The 20,198-nt window shown below is 41.6% G+C and overlaps 1 protein-coding gene across 5 annotated transcripts in view; it reads left to right on the top strand.

Annotated features, from left to right (window-relative positions):
* The window catches only part of VAV3 (vav guanine nucleotide exchange factor 3), a 252,339-nt gene extending 233,145 nt beyond the window's left edge, over positions 1 to 19,194 (top strand). For all 5 annotated transcript variants that reach the window (XM_053247816.1, XM_053247819.1, XM_053247817.1 and 2 more), the window contains 2 exons: positions 13,965 to 14,116; positions 16,175 to 19,194. In XM_053247816.1, the coding sequence (XP_053103791.1) occupies positions 13,965 to 14,116; positions 16,175 to 16,216 (194 nt within the window). In that variant the 3' untranslated portion in view covers positions 16,217 to 19,194. The remainder of the gene's footprint in view (positions 1 to 13,964; positions 14,117 to 16,174) is intronic.
* The last annotated feature ends 1,004 nt before the right edge of the window (positions 19,195 to 20,198 follow it).

Here is a 20,198-nt window from a genome sequence, read left to right as displayed (position 1 = left end):
GTCAAGCTCATTAATCTTTTAATATTTCAAAAACTATTTAGCAGTGGACATAGCCAGATGAAAAAATGCTGGAAAACTACAAATCTCAGTATGCTGGGGCTCATGAAATACCCAAATACTATGTGGAGGTGTACTTGGAAAACTAAACAGAAGTGCCTGTCTAATTCTCTACTATGCATTGTAGCATCACTATTACATGAGTTTTAAAAATAAATGGAGAATTTGACTTTTCTCAGATACTCTGAAAATTATTAGAGGATATGCAGAGTAAACTGTGTCACTGCTTGGAATATATTCTAGTATTTAAGAAAGACAGTTAAAATGAGAGAAAGAGAGCAAGAAACTCCCAGTGGGCCTTAATAATAAGGATTTCACACTGATTCAAAGACAAACTCACCATTAATAGCCATATTATTAAGCCATCACATTTAACTTACTTATCACAAGAAGCAAAGTAAGAGCAAATGCATATAATCCTAGCTCATAAGCTTCAGCTCAGTATTCACAAGCCCTGATTCTCTGTACATAGTGCCAATCTGAATATGTGTACAGTGACTTATATTATATTATATTATTTTTTTAAAAATGTTTTACTTGTAGTCCCTTTGGGAAAGGTCCCCCCCTCTGGCCTCTAGGGCCGCGCAAGGACCATTTGAGCATGTGCGGTGGCCATTAATTTTTTTTTTTAAATGGCTGCTGAAAACAAAATGGCTGCCGTGCATGCTCAAATGGCCTCTGTGAGGCCTGGCATACCCTAGGGCCTCACAGAGGCCATTTGAGCATGCACGGTCATCATTTTGTTTTTGGCAGCCATTTAAAAAAATTTAATATAAAAAAATGGCATCTCCCTTCAAGTGGCACCTGGGGCACGTGCCCTGCCTGCCCTGCCCTACCCCATATATGCCCCTGCTTGCATGCAGAAGGTTCCAGATTCACTCCTGAACATCTCCAGGTAGGGCTGGGAGAGACTCCTTCTTGAAAACTTGGAGAAGCCGCTGCCAGTCAGTATATAGACAATACTGAGCTAGATGGAGAATGGTCTGACTCAGTATAAGGCAGCCTCCTATGAATGTTCAGATACAACCCTTTTTTGAGGTACTGTAGGTGAAGAAAAGCCTCTTGATGACCTGTGTGTTAAGACTAAAGACTACAGCTAATGGTGCTTGGATAGTCATATGCATCTGAAAGCAAAACTTCACTGCAACTTGGTGGCATGATTAACATTTATATAGCATCTCTTTAATATAGGAAAAGAAGCATCCTCTCTAATAAAACGCTTGGTGTCCGTGCCCCCCTGGCCTGTTCTGGGCATGCGCGGAGCACATGCCCAGTTCGGCCGAGACAAAACCGGACACAGCCACCAGGCAGCCATCTTGGTGGCTTCACCCGGCCGCAGAAAGAACAGAACTGGCCGCCGCGAAGCCGGAGAAGAGGCAGCGGGGGAAATTGGCCGAGGTGGTGGCAGAGCCGCCGCCTCGGCCACAGGAACGACATAGACGGCACCGGGGAGACAGGGAGCAAACACCGGGGGCCAAGCGGAGGCCGTTCCGTTAAAGCCTAAAAGAGAAAATGCTGCCGCCGCCGCCAAACTCCCACCCCCCCTCCCAACTTCCGAGACCACCTTACCCCGACCCTTCTCAGTTGGCCGCAGAAAGACCTGAATTGAAGAGGGAGTGAGGAGCACGTAAGCAGTGCTCCTCTCAGAACAAAGACTCTGCCCAGACTGGCGCTTTGGGCGGAAAGGACGCAAGAGGCGTCCTTTCTGCCCAAAGCGCCAGTTCAGGAAGAGGCATTGCAGAGAGAGAAGCACTGCCTGCAAGTTTCTCTCTCCCTCTACAATTCAGGTCTTTCTGCGGCCAACTGAGAAGGGTCGGGGTAAGGTGGTCTCGGAAGTTGGGAGGGAGGGTGGGAGTTTTGCAGCAACGGCGGGGCAGCATTTTTTTAAAAAGAGAGAGAAAACAGAAGGCAAAAAGGAGAGACACAAGGACAAGGGAGAGGGGAGAAAAAAACCAGAGGGCATCAAAAACAAAGAGAAAATGAGAAACAAGCAAGCAGAGAGAGACAGACAGACAGACAGATAAAATAGAAGAACCACACAGACAAACACACACACACACACAAAATAAAAAATGCATACAGAGAGGGAGAAAAGGCTAGCGCCCGTTATTATAACGGGCTTCAAAACACTAGTGTAGAAATAACATTCCATTGATAAATGAAATCACATTTGTAACCTGCAATGGTCTGCAGATGTTTTAATCTTCCACTGAAAGAGCAGAAGTGTGAACTCTGAAATACAGCAGAGCCACAATAAGCTCAGTATCTAATAAGGAGGGAGAAATGCTAATAGTACTATTTCACTAACAAAAAGTGCCGAGGGAGCACATTCCAATAGCTTGTGGCTCCGGTTTTGACTGTTCTATGACTTTTTGCTTGTTTTAGAGTTTCATCTCTTTGGTTTTTATTTATTTTATCTCCAAAAGACATCCATTAGAAATCAGACTTCTCAGAAAGACTAGGGGCATTTTCACAAATGAAGCTTAAAGTAGCTTTATCATGCATATGTAAATCTTATATTGACCAGAATGCCAATTTGCTTTATACATATCTTTTCTTAATACTCTCTTCCACATTTACAATGATCAGATGTTACCATAAATAGCCAAAGAAAGATTCAAAGTTTCACATATGAACACATTCTTATAATTCTGTGTATGTTTATAGAAGTCCCACTAAATTCAATAGGATATCCTCCCAACTTTTTGTGCATTCGTTATCAGCTTCACTTTTATGAAAAGCCTTTTCCTTCCTATTCTGTTTTTCCAGTCTTTTTCCTGTTATTTATTCTTTGCTGTGTCATAAACTCTTCTGAGCATTTGCTTTTCTGCATCACATTCTTGGGATGCTTCACTTGAGTTTTGAATTTGTGTATATATGTATTTCTCTTTCTACATTATTTCTTCACAGCCTTTTAAATATCCTGGCATCCTTACTTTCTACAGGTTGTACAGCTTTCTTGCATTATCTAGCATTTTATTTATTATTCTTGGGTGGAAGCAGATGCAAATATCACATACACCCATCTTAGATTAGGAAATGCATTCTGTGTACACTGCAGTGCTAATGTTAATGCCATGTTTTGTAGCTTTTCATAGGCATAGTGGTAACTATGTGCACTGGTGCAGTAAGAATCAAGCTGTTAGTGGCAGACACTGGAACATCACGCAGAACTTTCATCTATTTATTCCTCCCACTCTAAACCATATTGCAAATTGTATTTAAAACTTACTCCAAATTTTAAAAGCATGCTGCAGCACCAGGTGGACTGCTGTGTTGGGTGTTTTCCGGAGATAAAAGCCACATTAAACACTTGAAGCTAGATGAATTGCAACCTTAGACAAGAGTCATCAAATGGGTGAAATTGCTCTAAACTGACATATTATAACTTGTTTACTAGAGTAATTGGGAGAGAGAAAACACACAGATTATACTAATATTATTCCTCCAATATCATTTTCTTGTTAATATTCAAAAATCCGAAAGGCAGAAGGGTGATAACTATTAGTGCTATCTCTAGAGGTCTCAGTCAAACCAGAGCTTCATTTGCTTGATCATTTCATTTTATTTAGAAAACTGTCCAATGGCTTGTTTTTAATCTTTAGATCCACAGATTTGGCTTTTCCTCTTAAATCTGATTGGTGTTTTCAACAATATCAAGCTCTTTAATCAGGTAGATAAAGTCTAGGTGTGTGCTATTTTAACTTCATCCTCCGCAACTCCAAGGATTCAACTCAAATAAAACCCCATTCTGATTGTTTGCTACATGTCATCATTAATGCTAGCTGCTGGGTTGCTTCACTGTTTACATTATTAAAGGTTTCATTTTTAAACTGTCTGCACAGCCCTGGAGACACCCCTACAGGAGGTATTTGGCATGGAATAACCTGGGTTCATGTGCAGTAAGGTCTGGGAAGGAACAAGAGTTTTACACTCAAACCAAAGTGTAGCTTCGGGAGTCAGCTACAGAAGGAAATATGGCAGTGGCTTCCTATCCATTTGTGTGTGTGGGGGGGTGGTGTCTGCAAAAGCTTCCCCTGACATCTAATACAGACATCCCTGCAAAGTTGTTCTTAGCTATTCCTGAGACTTACAGGCTTACAGATCTCCATTGCCTGTCAGTTTCCCAGCACTTTTTGGCATTCTTTCACATTCCTCCTACATGCAGTGATCCCATTGATTCATCTGAGATAAATCATCTTCTCTGGATCCCACTAAACCCAAAGCCAAACAGGATGCCCTCATGATACTAGTTTCAGGTATCAAGATCAGCCCATCTTTTTGTTCAAACTCTTTAGAAACCAGTTTTGACCACGCAGATAAGCTTATCTCCCATCAGAGTCCTTTTTTTTATTCCAGTTCACACCTTTTAACCCAATTTTTCTATTGTCCTATACAGGAAGTGCTTTCAGGTAATCCATAATCGGGCACTTCTTAAGTGCCCCTTGAGTGTCCCATTTTTACCCTATAAATTACACCCACTAGCCCCTTAAAAAGCGCACAATCTTTGGGATTCATTCTAGAGATTGTTGCGCTTCATGTTCCCTCATCGTACCCCAACATCCTTCTCCTGAGATCCAGCTTCCTTGCTTAGGATCACTAACTATAGGGAGCACCCCTTTCCTTCCTCCCATTTCCAGGAATCAATTATGCTTCATTCAAAAGATTCCCTCTAATCCTGAGTGTGAATGTGTGTGTACAGATGAGAAAATGTGGGTAGGGATCCAACTAGCTAGGCTAGGAGGTTTCCTGAGTTGTGTTCTTTTGTCAGATTAGTGGGATCGTAGTATGTCCCTGATCCCTTTGCAGGGAGGGCGGCTACCTTCAACCCAGAATAAAAAGATAATCCCCGTAGGGACCCTCAACCAAACAGTAAACCCCAAAGCTGCAGCTCAGTAGTGGATGACAAAACTTGTAATAGATGTTTTGATTCAAAACATCTATGACAGGCCTGGTTATCCTGAGAATGGGTGTAAGTACCCCAGGGACCAAGCTCCATTGGTGGCATAGCAGTTCTGGCTGAGTTTTTCCTCCCAGGGAACATCTGAGCACTATCCTTTTACATCCCAGCAAGCCTTGGCTGCCTCCTTATTCAATTCCTGAACTACTCTAGGTTCAAAAGTGGTCCTCTATTCCACTAATGGTGCTCACCTGGCTAGCCAGGAAGTGCCCTTCTCTTGGGCACCTAGTCCCAGAAACCACCACTTCCACGCCATTGGCATAAAAATGCCCAAAGTTCATGCTTGGTTTCACGACTCATTGCTCTCCCCTCATTAGCATAGCTACCTCTAGCCACCATGACTAAAAGGACCTCTCCATAACCAAGAAATCCTCTGTAACTTCCTGCTTCCACTTGTTTTCAAAACCCAAGCTGGGAAGCTGAGTCATGGCCCAGCCTCAGAACCAGAAAGCCATCTCTTCCCAATCTCCCCTACTTCTGAGTCTCTTCATGTTCCTCTTCCTAATTGCCCCCACTTAGTTTGCTGGAAGTCCAGCAGGGCCAACCGGAAGCTCATACACACATCTTTTTGCGTTTTGTTTGTCTTGCTTCCCACTCCTTTCCCTGGCCCTCTAATGGGGTTGGGCTGTCTCATCTACCCAGTGTTGGTTGGTCTTTATCTCTTTCTCCCATAGTCCTCTGCTCTCGTCCTCCTGACCTTCCATTGTCTATTAACCATGACAGTTTGCTCAGGCTCATCTCTGTCAGTCCTTTGTGCCTTCCATGGATGTTCTCACTGACCTTTCCTAGGATGTTGACCTGCAGCTGTTCAGGTTCCCTCTCCAACTTTGCTCCACTAGCCCCCTGAAAGTTCAGATGGGTCCAACTTGTTTTTATTCCCCGAACCTGTTGGGATTTACTCAGTCTGTAGATCCACTCCCTCCTTGGTTCTCTGGTCCAACCCTAGCTGCTTCCCCTCCTGAATATTTTCTAGTTGTTTGTCCTCTCCCAGTGGTTACTTCAGCAGACTTAGTCCAGTGTCTATGCCAAGTTTGTTTGGGTCTGTCTGGCTCCTTCCTTTGTTCCCCTGACCAACCCCATCCCGCTCCTCTTACCCAAACTCATTCAGGTCCAGATCCATTCCCTCTGTGGATCTTTGTACTGACTCTTCCTCTCTCAACCTGACTTGGTTCCAATGTTGTCTGTCCTATATTCCCCTCCCCCCCATTATCATTTCCCCACTTCCTTCTCCCACTCTGTAGAGTTTATACTTAGTACAGCATACATATGGTCAAGCAAGTCGCTTTAAATGTTCATTTAAACAGCCCAGGTAACTAAAAGTGAAGGTCCAGTAATAGCTCCCAGGCACATGTTTCATATTGCATGTTCTGTGTCACATGGGAATGCCCTACATTTTCATGTGATTCAAGCTTCATTCTCTAATCATCTTAAGCCTGTGGTTGTCAGTTATTTGTGGAGGGCTGCTTCCTTTATGACCTTGGGTCCCAAGAGGAGTACAAAAGCACCCCATCATAACAACATCAATTCACTAATTCGATAATTATTGGCAGTCGATAATTTATGCCTTCCTTCTCTTTTCTACTTTGTGAACAGCTTCTCAATCTTGACAGTTTCCCCCTTTTTATATTCCTTCACTACATCATGTAAAGTAATTTCTAATCGTCCAGGTACTCGTTATCAGCCTTATCCACATGTCCGTTTACACACGCAGGAGGATTTTGCCATTTTCCTTTTTTAAAAAAAATGTCCAATTGACATGTCTACAATATCATGCTTCTGCATATTTCTGATAAGATTCAGTAAGGATAAGAGAACATGATCCAAAGGGGCTTTGTAGAAGCTATCTTGAAATCTGTTCAAGAGTGAAGTGGTTTATGGATCACAACCACAACAATTAAAGGTCTGATTCTTCTTGGGTATTACATGGCTGTGCAAGAAAGCAGAACAAGCGTACTCTGTTCTCTAGTTTATACAACTTGTGGAAAAACCAATGATGGTTTTTCCACGTGAAGCCTCCACATGAAGCCTGTGTAGGAAACCTATGTTTTCAATCTTGTTTATGAGAAATGGAGTCAATGATTTATCCAGAGTGACAGTGATCACTATAGCTGAAGGGGGATTTGAATCTTCATCTTTCAAAATCCTAGGGTAGCGTACTTCCAGAAGAACTATCTTTTCTTATTATTTCATCTTACATCTCTATATAATAGGTTTAACAGGAGAAAATCAGAGAGAACCCTGATATGCTCCCTTCACTTCACACTGATATAGCAAGCTGTTCGCTTGTGAATCAAAAACCTATTGAAATAGTCCTAACCCAGAAACAGTTTTGCCCCATTGAATGTATAGTGAAATCCATCCTCGTGGGCCATCTTTGGATATCTGCAGTATTATTCACTGTAGGAAAAATGACCGTAATATTAAACCAGGTTGGAGGCTTGCCAGCTCTCACTTACTTTATTTCTGTTCAAAAAGAGGCTGAGGACAGAATCATGCTCAGGGGCAGTCCTTCCATGAGCCTGTGCCGTTGCTTAGCAAAGAGCTCCTTCAAGGTGCTTCTCTGCTACTGCCACTTCATTCTGGCCTGGTGTGTGAGCACACGTGCTTCCCTCCCTCACACACCATTGCCAGGTTAGCAATGAAAAGGGAAAGGAAGTAGAACATGAAATGATGAAAGGGCAGTAGAGTATGGGAGATGGAGCATCTTTTTATCCTTTCCTCTTCTGCTTGCTTCCCCAATTCATTATAAGCCAGGCAGTGGCAGGCAAAAGAGGTAGGAGAATGTGTGCCTCGACAGGAGGAGGAGGTAGGTGTTAATGTGAGTGGTTGTGCATACTTAGTGAAGTGACGGTGGCCACCAACAAAAAAGGGAGGCAGATGACAGGGATGGCATCCTTCTTCAGGTGACCTGAGGTCTTGGGCTGCTGTCAGTCATCTTGGTTTCTTTGCAATGGCCCTGTAGAATCCAGAACTTAGCAGAATGAGCTATACTTCAATCTGTGGTGATTGCAAGTGTGCCTCCGGGTCTGCATGATTGCCAAGGCAAAGTTGGTGCTGGGTTTTTCTATGCTACACCATCCATTGTTTTTTTGAGGTGCAAAGACCCTTCTGTTGCAGTGGAGTAGCAGGAAAATAAAACGCTGCAGCTGCAATGCTCTCACCTCAGTGAGCAAATACCATGCACAGATAGGATGGACATGGTCGAAGAGGAGAGAAAGGGAAAGAACATGTGAGGTATTCCTTTAAAAGCATTGAAGATCTCTCCCATTCTTTCACTACTGTAACGGAAGAAGCGGCAACTATTAGGCATCTCTGTGCTGTGAATGGTTAACGGCAGAGGAGCCCTTTTTGATTCAGGAGATGGCTGCATTGAGAGTGGCTTAGCATATGGAGTTCTGGGCATCTTTTCTTTCTGCATAGTACTCCTCATTGTACAAAGTGCATCTGCAAAGCGAGCTGCCATGCCTGTTCCTCCCGCCCCCCGCTTTTTAATAGCATTCCTCTGTTTTTAAATGCCCGGAAAAAAACCAGCCACAGGACATCCTTTTTGATAGCATGATATGCAGAGCTGTCTCGCTGCAAACAGCCATGGCAAAGCATCCTTTGTAAGTGCACCTCTGTGAGGTGATGCAGAGCACCACAGAGAGAGGAAATGAGCCCCAGGCTGCAAGTGTGAAGCCACCCTGCCTCCTTTCATCCTAGAAGCCATTTCTGTGGCAGCTGCTCTGCCTGGCACAGGCACAGTTTACAAACTGCTTGGTTCTGTCAGTTGCACATACATGCTCATTCGGAGGTGAAGGAGGGAATGGGGGAAAGGGGTTATAAGAGTGGAGGAGTAAGAGCAAATCCACAACCTCTGTACCTCTGCTCAGGCAAGTACAAATGAAGCCACAGATTTGTGAGGGGTTTTTTAAACAAACAAAACCAACCAAATTTCTTTCTTCGCTTTTTGATATCAGAGATTTAATTAATAAAACTACGACTTCAATATTATTTTACCAATATCTCAATGTCATTTTGCTTGTCTCTTTTTCTTTCTTTCCTTCTTTCTCTAAGCCCCTTCTTTGTTCTGTGGGTTTTCTTTTGTAACTCCTCCAGACTACAGCTTTGTCCCCCCTTCCTCCACTCCTTTCTGGTCAGGTACTGCTTTATTGCTTTTATATTTCTTCTCAATTTGCTTCTATTTTGCAAATACAGTATCTCCATTTCTATGTGCAGTGCAAGCCAGGGAAGGGACGAATTTACTCCAACTCCGCCCCATGCACATAATCGGACTAAAAACAGAATGATGATTTTAAAAAGTCACAATGAGTCGTGAAACCAAGCATGAATAGAAGCTGCTTTTCTGTCAGCAGCTCCTACATAGCTTAGGAAAACATTTAAATCGCCCAGATCACGTCACTAACGTGGGGCTACCACATAATTGGTTCCTTGTCTAGATAATGAGTTAGATCACTGAAACATGCTCCCAGCTACTTAGAGACTGCTCATGGATAACATCTGGAAAACCATCTATATGGCACCTTATGACTGTGAATAAGGATGTGCATTCCAGATTTGGGAAAAGTTGCAATGCCATTTAAAAAAAAAAAGAGGCTGAGCTAAATCCAATGTATGAATCTGATTGTATAGCTGTCAAAAATCTCAGATTATCATATTTTACTTGGAACTGGCCTCAAAATCTGGGGAAAAAACAACCCATACTTTTTTGTGACTGATATTCGTCCCATCCCTAAAGCAAACCATATTGCAAGAGCATCCTGTGATTAAAGTACTTCATTTTAGAAAAGCTTTCATTCATTCTTTGCATGTGCATTTTCTAGAGGTTAATTTTTTTCCATCTGTTTCTCTATGCACTTGTATTGTTTTCCTTATTCTTTTGAACTCTGTTTATTGTGTCAAAAACATTTAGAATTGTTAAGATGCCCCAAGGGGGGCAACTTTTTTCTCTCTTAAAGCTGAGAAAGACAGTAGATCGACAGGTATGACTTCTTTTACCATAATATTTATTTAGATTTGTTGCCCACTCTAGAATAGCCTGGGTGTGTATGTATTTCTGTAAAGCAAAAAAAGAAAAAGAAGAAAAAGCCTTATGCAAAATAGTACATTCAGGTCATTGCATTTAATGAACCAGAAGTAGAAATAAGCAACAATTATGCAGAATAAAATTTCAAAACCTTAAAAGATTAGATAGCATGTTGGACTTAGCTGGATATTTGCTCTGATCAAAGAAGTCAATCATGTTACCAGGGCAAAACCTCAGAGCCAATTTTCAGTGTCAAAGTTAGATAATTAATAATTAATTTAGAAGATACATTTGGATAATGTGCAGAATGCCTTTCTCTGATTTCTAAATATTCAAAATCAGGCCTCCTATGTTTTAAATTATAGGTACTGTAAGGGCTCCCAAGTCAAATTCTTCTCCACTCATAAATGGGTTCACCTAATGAAATTTATTTTTATTTCTTTTATTGCAGTATTTTTACCCCTTTTGACCTCAGAAAGCCTCTTCTGATTAAAAACACAACATAACCTTACAACTATGAAATGATTGGCATCATCAGCACAGACCAAAGAAAATATTTCTTTACACAATACATTGTTAACTTATGGAATTCCCTGCTACAAGATGGGAAGCCTACTAGTTTAGATGGTTTTAAAGTAGGATTTGAGAAATACACCGAAGATATCAATACTGAAGATGTCTAAGTGGGAATGTTCATGTTTGGAGCCAACCTCTGCTGCCACATGCTGGGCACAAGCTTATATGGACAATTGCTCCCTCTGTGGCCTGTTTGTGGGCTTCTTAGCAGCCTCTGGCTGGCCAGTGTGGGGTACAAGATGCTGGATTAGATTGATCTCTTGGACTGAGTCAACAGATAGTGAAATCGAGTCCTTGCTTACTGTGGGCTTTTTTCTTACACAATATGAACAGTCCTTAAGTCCCTTAGTTTTGCCTCTGTGAATTGCAACTCCTATCTTTATCCTTGCTGCTTTTCTGCTATCATATTTGACATATATCTCAAATAATGTCATAGAGGAACTATTGCAGCAATGGACACGTTTGAGAGGACTGTTTTGTTCATTATATAGCTATGGCAGTAGTGGGCAATATTTATATTTTGGAATGTACGTTATGATCAAGTAGTGGATTCATATTCTCTCCCCCTCCCGGAATAGTTTTGTAGTCTTATAAGCATATTTATAATACTGGCTGCTTAAAGGGATTATGCACAAGATACTGTAGTGACGAAAAAAATAGGGCATAATTCATTTTCAGGCTGTGATTTGATCTCAGGCATTTCAATTTTGGTCACTGGAGTGTGTATGGTTATTATTTTTTCTAAGCACAGTATCTGTTTCTGTTATGGGAAAGCTGCCGCAGTGTGTAAAATATTGCCTTTTGGTACCATATGAGTCCTCAATAAAATATGACACAAAAGCGTGTGCAGCAATTTTGGAACGTAAATGGTGATCTTTATCATAGCTGTCTATATATTTTCTAGTTTGGATGCCATTTTTATATATCTCCTGGTTTTAAATTGGGAAAAGGCAGTTTTGCTCTCTGTGAAGATTTTTCAAAAATGTGATTGTCAATGACTCTTGGGGGGAAAAGTGTTTTTGCTGTTATGAAAGAATTTAGGTTCAACGAATATAGCATTTTTTCTAAATTTGCCTAGCTGGTGATACTGCCTTTGCACCCAACAATTATTTTTGTAATGATCTGAGTTTGTTTTCTTGACTATTCCAGCTGCAACTGTCATGAGCCAGTTTGACTGAGCCCAATTTGAAACCAAGAGCTAGTTCTTAGGATTTGCCCAGTCTCTCTGTTCCTCACCACTCCTTAAAATCAGCAGAGAGAGCCTTGTCCCATCATTTTCTGAAGTTCCTTCTTTGTAGTTTCTCTACAGGGTTTTGTCTTTAGACCAAGGGTACTTGGTCTGGTCCAACAGGGCTTTAAAAAAATCTTAAATATATTTTGCCTTTATTTTAGTTTGTGTAATAGTTTCTGGAACTGAGCTTACGATATCTGAAAACTGAGAGGTTTGTGTCAGTGCAGATGTAATGTCTTGTAACCACTCAGAAATGGAGTGTGATGTTCGTCTTACACATTCACTCCACTCACCAGTTGATTAGCAAATCTTGTATAGGAGGGAACTCTGAGTTGATGAGACAGAAATGGCGGATGAGAACCTGGGGGAAGGAGCAAGTGGTAATGCAGCTTGTTCTAATCTCTTAACAATGGTTAGGAGTTCCAGAATGTTATGTGTTTCCCACTTTTGTCTATCTGCCCATGATTAGTAGCCTGATTATTCAGCAACAACTGAAACTTTGTTATGAACCAGCTACAATTGTGATGCTACAGGCTGCAATCCTGCACTCAGTTCCCTAAATTCCTATAAATGCTTTTTAAACTGCAAGATTGTAGCCTTTGGCTCAGCACTTTGACATTCCATTGATTTCAGTAAGAGAGATCAGCACACATTTAAATCACACCTGCTGATTTTGGTGGGACAAATTTAAGTATACAGGAGAACCTTGTTACTTGCGGGGATTCCATTCCTCACCTACTGCTGTGAGAAATGGAACTGTGAGTAACAAGGCATTAGGGCTATGGGGAAAGCGGGGTTACGTTCCAGGGTGAAGGGAATTTTTTTTAAATGTGCCAAAGAGCCCCCAAAATGACAAAAAAATGGCCCAGAACTTACTATGGCATGCTCTGTGGGCCCCCAGTGTGCCCAGGAATGCCCGCCAAAGGGCAAAATGTTCCCCAAAATCACAGGGGAAAGTCCATGGGTTTGTTTTGGTTTGGTTTGGTTTTTTTGAGCCACTAAATGGCTCATTAAAAAAATCATCTGTCTCCTTCTGCACTCTGAGAGACAAAATGGTGGCTGGAAGTGACCTCCACGGTCACTTCTGGTCCTCTAGGAACCATGGATATGTGGGTTTTAACCCCTTCATATCCCTGGATACTGGGAAAGGGTGTCAATGAAACACCCCATGGATATGTGGAACCGGGAATAATGAGGTCCTCCTGTACATTGAGGTTTCTGATGGAAAACAATGCAACTTAAAGGTTGGATCATGCTGTTTGTTTTAGAATACCAGATGGCTGAGACTAGGTAGAGTAACAAGAGTCAATTGTCAATTGGAATCAGTGTCACAAACTTCTAGCGGAAACCTTTTTCATGGTTTCTTGTGTGGGCTATTTGATCTAATCTGTGTTGTTCTATAATTCGTCTCCTGAAACCATATTGCTGGTCTCCCTTTGCTTAGCCTCATTAGAATGTTGATGTTTTGACATTAGGCCATCAAACATTGTTTCGTTATAAAAGTGAAAGTGTGGCAACATCTGCTGTATTTGAGAATCGAAGGGGTTTTTTTTAAAAAAAACTTAAGCTTAAACATATTTTCTTGTAAGTACTGTATGTCCCTTTGATTTAAACAGAAAATCCGGGTTCCAAAAAGCCCCATGCATGAGCACTTCTGCATGGACAGTGAGGTGTATCTATACGTGCCCGTTTTTACTGCATCCTCTTGTGCAGGATCAAATTTTGTTTGGAGATTCTCCTGATTGAGGAGTATCTTGCCAGGAAGCCTGGGAGCTGCAGTGAGAAGGGGAAACTGAAAAAGCCCAGGTTGCATGCGAACTACACATGTGGCCCTTTGGGATCCTAGCCAATGTATAGTCACTTCTCCCCTATTTCCCACACCACCCGACCCCCCCAGGTTTCTACTTTGGTTTTGTTAAAAAGTCCAGCTAAGCAAATACTACACTGAATAAATTTCATTTGCACTGTTTCATAAGATGAGCTTGCATTTTGCATAAAAATACCTTTGCTTGCACTTGTACTAGAGTCATATGCAAAAAAAACCTGCTGATATTACTCTGTTGATGTGCAGTTAGAAAACTTCTAATAATGTCGCGTTCTGTATTCTGCTCCAGTGCTGAGTCCCAAAGTCCTTGGTATAGCTATTGCCCGCTATGACTTTTGTGCACGAGACATGCGTGAATTGTCCTTACTCAAAGGAGATGTGGTCAAAATTTACACAAAGATTAGTGCCAATGGCTGGTGGAGAGGTGAAGTAAACGGAAGGGTACGTTTCTTTTTTCATAGTGTGTAATTGTACATGGGATTTGTTGTGGGAAATGTTGTGAAAGGAAACCTTATTCCATCCTCGTGATTCTATTATTTATTTAAAATATTTTTATTCCACCTTTCTGAGGTTCAGGGTACCTGTGGGATACCACCACTATCTATTTGGCCAGGAGTAGCATTCTCAGACCCTGCTTAGATGGGAATAAGCTGACCCATCATTCACTCAGTTAGCTTTCATGGCCTTTAGCATCCACACTGAGCTGCCTTTTATGGATATTGTATTAGGTTTAATAGCAGTCACCTCCAGGAAGTTAGGAAACATTAATTCATGACACATCTAGAAAAAGAGTTTCCTCTTTTGCTTGGTGCATGCCGAATTGAGCTATATTTTCGGACATGAAATTTTGCTGTTGGTTTGCCACTGAAGGGAGGTGGCAGCAGTCAAGTGAATTTGGACCATGGGCTGCTGCTAGTCATTGACCTGCACACTTAAAGGTGTGTTATTGTAAACTGCCCAGAGACGAAAGTTTGGGGCGATATACAAATTTGATAAATTGAATGGAATGGAATGGAATTAAATTAAATTAAATGTAAATAAATGAATGAATGAATGTAGGTGTTTAGCAGGGTTCTTCCAGTGGTAACTGGAGACTACCACAGGGCAGGGGCATAGCTAGGGGAGAGGGGGCCAGTGTTCACCCCTTTCCCTGGGGCCTCTTGGATTGAGGGAGATAATGAAGAAAATAGGGAGGGATGGAGCTGGGTTCAGGAGTTGGGGGGCCTGGGTTCTTTGAACCCATCCATTCAATTATAGCTACACCCCTGCCCCAGGGGCAGCCCTTGCATGAGGCAAGGTGAGGTATTCACCTCAGGAGACAGATGATTGGGACACCAGCAAGGTGGCAAGATGCCCCCTGTCCTTTGCAAGCTTTGCAAGGAGCATCTCTCCTCACATGCCTTGCACTGCTCGCAAGAGGCACAAGGAGACAACTGCTGGCAACCTTCCCTCCTTCCTGCATCACTTTCAAAGCTTGCAAGGGTTAGTTTTGAAAGGGGGGTGGCCGCCACCAGGGTGTGAGGGCAAGGCAGAAACTGGCAGCTCTCTTCAGGTGCCACAATACCTTGGGCTGCCCCAATGGTGGGGGGCTCTTGTACTACTTGCACATGCAGATTATTACTATTTGTACACTTCTGTCACCAACAAATATGTCTAGAGAAAATGATAAATAGGGAACTGTTCTCGATACCTGGGAAAACACTGTTTGAATTCACCTACTATTAGATTAGTTTAGCACCGACTTGTGTTTATGTCCATTTTGGGGACCCAGAATCAGAAGATGTGCTTTTGTTCCACTCTGCCAAAAACCACACTGGTGTATTGAGTTGCCTATAGTCCTCAGTTTTGAGAGTGCACTTCTGTAAATCACCATCTCATTCTGGATCAAGAATCATCCATTTCAGAGGAATGTCCTTACTTTTCTTTCATACTCCTTACAAAGCCCACACACAGTGGATGTAATATTTCAAAACAGTTCTAATTCATACAGGTGAGGACACTTTTCAACTACTTTAGAGAAGCACTTTAGAGTGCAAGTGGTTGTTCCTGTGACTGAATACTCCTGCATATCAGAAGAATATCTGCATAAAGAAAACTATCATGTTAGGGTGGCTAGACTAGAAGCCTTTCCCCAGATATTTAGTTTTCCCCATACATAGAATTGTGTCTTTGTATGGAGTAATGTTCAGTCACAGAAGTCTCTACCTGCAGTCCAAAGTCTGTACAAGGAGTGAGTTTCATTTAATGATGTCTGACTTAATCATGCCTCCCCTCGCTCTTTTCAACACCCAAAGTTCTTACACCTGGTAATCAGCCCTAATTGTTACCCAGTTCATGCCACAAGCATTAGTGCTGGGAAAAGGCTGAATGGTTTCTCACAAAACCTAAAGCTCATCTTCACCCTTCTCCCTCTGCAGAAACATTCTCAATTTGAATAGGTGGGTTGATCAGAAGGACATCAATCTAATATGTGTTATTCTTTTTTCATCCCCCATTTAGGTGGGTTGGTTTCCATCAACCTATGTGGAAGAGGATGAATGACCTGGACACTTCGTTGGTACGACTGACCATAAATTTCAGGGACTGGGAAATCCAGGCATCTACAAAACATTATTTGTCTTGTTAAGTATTTGAAATGCAACACTTCTGACTGTCCAAACCCTCCAGTCTTAACTCTGGGATAACTGAAGAAGTTTGTGTTGACAGATTAATATCTCAGTCTGAGCTGTGCAAAGATACAACCTGCCCACCTGCTTTCACTGGGGACCAGTACAAAAATCTAACCTCAGCTTTTTGAAGAATCGCTTCAGAACAGACTTTTAAAAATGCTTCTTTGCATTCCATCCTGCTGCACATGGTGAATACTAAGTATTGCTTGTAATTTTCTACCAAAATCCTCTCTCTGTCTTCCCCCCTTTGTTAGTTAGCATCTCTGACATTAGGAGATGAAGACTTGCTTCACTGTTGCTTTATTATTGCATTCAGGAAAAAATGTTTAGCCATTCCAGTGGTCATATTGTCAAAATTATTTATCTTGAAATATCCACAAGCACTAATTAATTAACCTTGCCAATGGCTACACACTCACCCAGGCTGCAACCCTAAACATGCTTACTAGGGAGTAAATCCCATTGAACACGGGAGACTTACTTCCAAGTATGCATGCAAAAAATTGCGCTGCACACCATTCTGTGCGGGGAAAGGGTACAAAGGAATTTAGTATCTTTTATTCCAGGATTATTTTAACAGACCTGTCTTTAAAATACTGTAATTAAAATAATTAAATCTTGTATTTTATTATTAAAATGTACTGTGAAACAACTTTTAAAAGTGAGTTGTTTAGTAGCTAGTTGTGTTCTAAAAATGGAATTCTATAGAATTTAAGGTTACAGGTCTCTAGCCAAGAATTTTTTCTCTAGCAAGCGTTCTCTAACTTGGGTCCCCAGATGTTGTTGGACTCCAACTCCCATAATCCCCAGCCACAATGTCCTTTGGCCATTTGCTTATCTCCAACAACATCTGGGGACCCAGGTTTGAGAACCTTTGCCTTATAAAATAGTAATATTCTTTAATATTGCACAAAGTCCTATGTTTGTATGTGAGATACATCATGCTTTCATAAAATCCTGGGCACAGTTTGGGTTTGCAATTTGGCCATTATTAAAAGTTCTTCTGATGTGTGTGATCTGTCTCCTACTGCCTTGCTTGGCTTAGTGGGGTCAGTAGTAACAGAAAGTAGCACTGGGTACTTTAATAAAATAAGGTGGCACCATTAAATATATAAAGCAAATCAAGTGAGGATTCATCCCCCAGAGATGAGCTCTACTGTATTTCTTAAGAATTGTCACTTTGTCTTTTGGTGGCTTTTATCATTAGCTGAAATGAGACTATCTTCTTTTCTCTGCTAAAAAAGAGAAAGGGTTATCTACAATCTCTGCTTCTTCTAGTTATCAGTGAGGTAAGAGAGTTAGGAAGCTCCTTGCTGTTTTCTAGGGCAGCTAACAGCCCCAGTCTCTGAGAGAGGTGGTCTATAAACTCTATCTCCAACTCTGTAGTCAGAGCAAAATTACAGAACTGTACACGTGACCAAGTAATTGTGGAGGCCTTAATTCCTATAAGAATTTCAAGAGTACGGGATAAGGTCATGGGCATTACATAATAAACTAATATGCAAGCAGATCTCTAACATATCAGAGAAAGGTTGGATAGGATCCAAAGGGTTTCATGTGCAGACAGCCTATGTTTGTCCAGGAGCTTGTCATCCACCAAAGGGAATGGGTTACAGATGCCCATGTTAGAAGTACTCTGAATCTCTGTGGTGTTTCATCCCTTTTAGCTTAACATCAGCAGATAATACACCTGTAGTTTAGAGAAGTTCAAAATTATGTAAACTTTGATTTTGTTGAATACATTATTTTGATGGAACCAGTTACAGCATTTGTAAATGATTCTAAAAATGTATTTGATAAAATGGCCTGTCCTTAAATGTTAGACTAGGAATGCTTCCTTGGTGCTTTTTCCTGTAAAAACTGGGTTTGTCTGGTGAACTCAAGTGGGCAAAATTGCTTTAGCAAGAATTATTTGCCTGTTTTTAATTGGGTAGGGGTTTTGACTCTAGGTGAAGTGAAATGTATTGTGCTGTGTTGTCAGCGTTTATATACGTCTTGTAGGGGGAGAATTGGCTCAGTGTTAAGCTTAAGAAATGTATCCTTTTAGAAAAACAATTGATGAACAGTTTAGATATCCTAAAGTTGCTGTTTATGAATTTCAGCAACTCAGGGGATAATGGAACTTGGTGAAATCAAGCCATATCTAACCCACCCCCCGCCAGCCTCCTGTTGATATTCATGCACTCTGGTCCAGCAGTTTCTTATGTAGAGAGATTTCCTGCTTGAGCAAGAGTGTCTTCATTAACTTTAGTGAAACAGGAGCAACCCTACATATGCATCTGAAGTTGCCAGGTTCCAACCTGGAGATGCTGTTGATCTCTCTATGCCTGCAGCAGAAAACTAGCATGCCTTCCTTAGTCCCACAGCCTCACCTCTCTTGCCTGTTAGAACAAATAGGACTCTTGTTTGCCCTGTAGCAGGTGGGGTGGCAGGTGAAGCCAAGGTGGCATCTTCTTTTGGAACTGCGGAAAATCTCTGAATTTGTGAGTTGGTAATCCAGCACCCCTTCGCAGAGATGTACTCCCCACACCCCACAACATATTGAATGGGGGGGTGTCTGATCTCATGTGTGCTCTGGAGTACCTACCAAGCTTGGGAGTCAGGGCTGTACTGTGCTTTGTCTTTGTTTAATGCCCTGTGTTGATTAAGTTACATGCTGCATCATGTTTTCAAATACCAAAGAGCGAGTATGCCAAGCCATTGCTTCCCCCCAGCCCAAGCAATGCATTTTATTTTTGCCTCTGTGCTTGACCTTGCTCTCACACAAAGAGCTGGGGCGAAACTTTAATTTGTAATATTGTGTAAATATGTGAATATATTAATAAACTGGTACATTTCTTGTTTAATGAATCAGAGCTTCTGACTGGTGATTACAAAGGCTTGATTTGCCATTTTTATAAGATTCCTTGTGATTGCTAACATACATCTTGCATTTGTGTAGATATTGACTTGAAAGAGATGTGTATATGAAGCCATCGCTCTTTCTGCAAAGGATATAACATTTCTTCCTGTAGATTTTCCTATGCTTCCTGTAGGGAAGTGGTTTTCAGGCTGTGTTTTGGGGAATTTTGGGATTCCTTAGAAGCTTACCAACAGTTCCTCCACAAGACATCAATAATGGCAGACAAGCTTACCAAGAATGATATTCTGAGGTCCTTAAAGCAGGGCTTCTCAAACCTTTTGATACTGTGACCCCCTAAAATAATAAATAAAGCTATGTGACCCATGTTTACAGCTACAGGCTGACATCCTGACTCATGATGTGTAGACCAGAAACATGTAGCTGAGGATCAAGCAACATGTTTCCAATCTAGCCAAGCACTCCCAGAGCACAGGCAAACTCTGAAAACTATTGGTGTTCTTGCACAAGAGTGGAAGACTGCCATGCTTTGGAAGCATGGCAGATGAGTGCACAGGGGCTACTGCTTCACTGATGCAGACACACTTTGTTATGATGTCAGCCACTGATTTAATTAGATATAAATAAAGCACATGTACCTTCGCTTGCTCCTACTTAATTTTTCAAACTTGGGTTTTATGTTTGGGAGTGTCAATCTAATTTCAGGCTCCCAAGTTTTTCTCACAAGGTATTTGCTCATTATAGCAGCAACTGCTGAAAACTGATCCACACAAGGAGGACTCAAGCAAAGGGAGTCAATATTTCCATGGCTTTCTCACTTAATTCTTTTTAATCAGTTTGCTTTGCACACTAATCCAAAATTCAGGTGGGGGACGCCACTGACAGGAACATAAAGTGAAGAACTGCTCCAACTTCTCCGAGGTATGGAGAGGAGGACAGGAGCTGAAAGCCACCTGGGTCCTCTGCTGCTTACGAAGCCAAGGGCAGCACAACA

This window comes from Hemicordylus capensis, chromosome 4 (genome assembly GCF_027244095.1).
Source record: "Hemicordylus capensis ecotype Gifberg chromosome 4, rHemCap1.1.pri, whole genome shotgun sequence".
In the NCBI taxonomy this organism is placed as follows: Eukaryota; Metazoa; Chordata; class Lepidosauria; order Squamata; family Cordylidae; genus Hemicordylus; species Hemicordylus capensis.
Note: the sequence above shows the minus strand (reverse complement) of the source record. Positions and strands in the feature narration are given on the sequence as shown.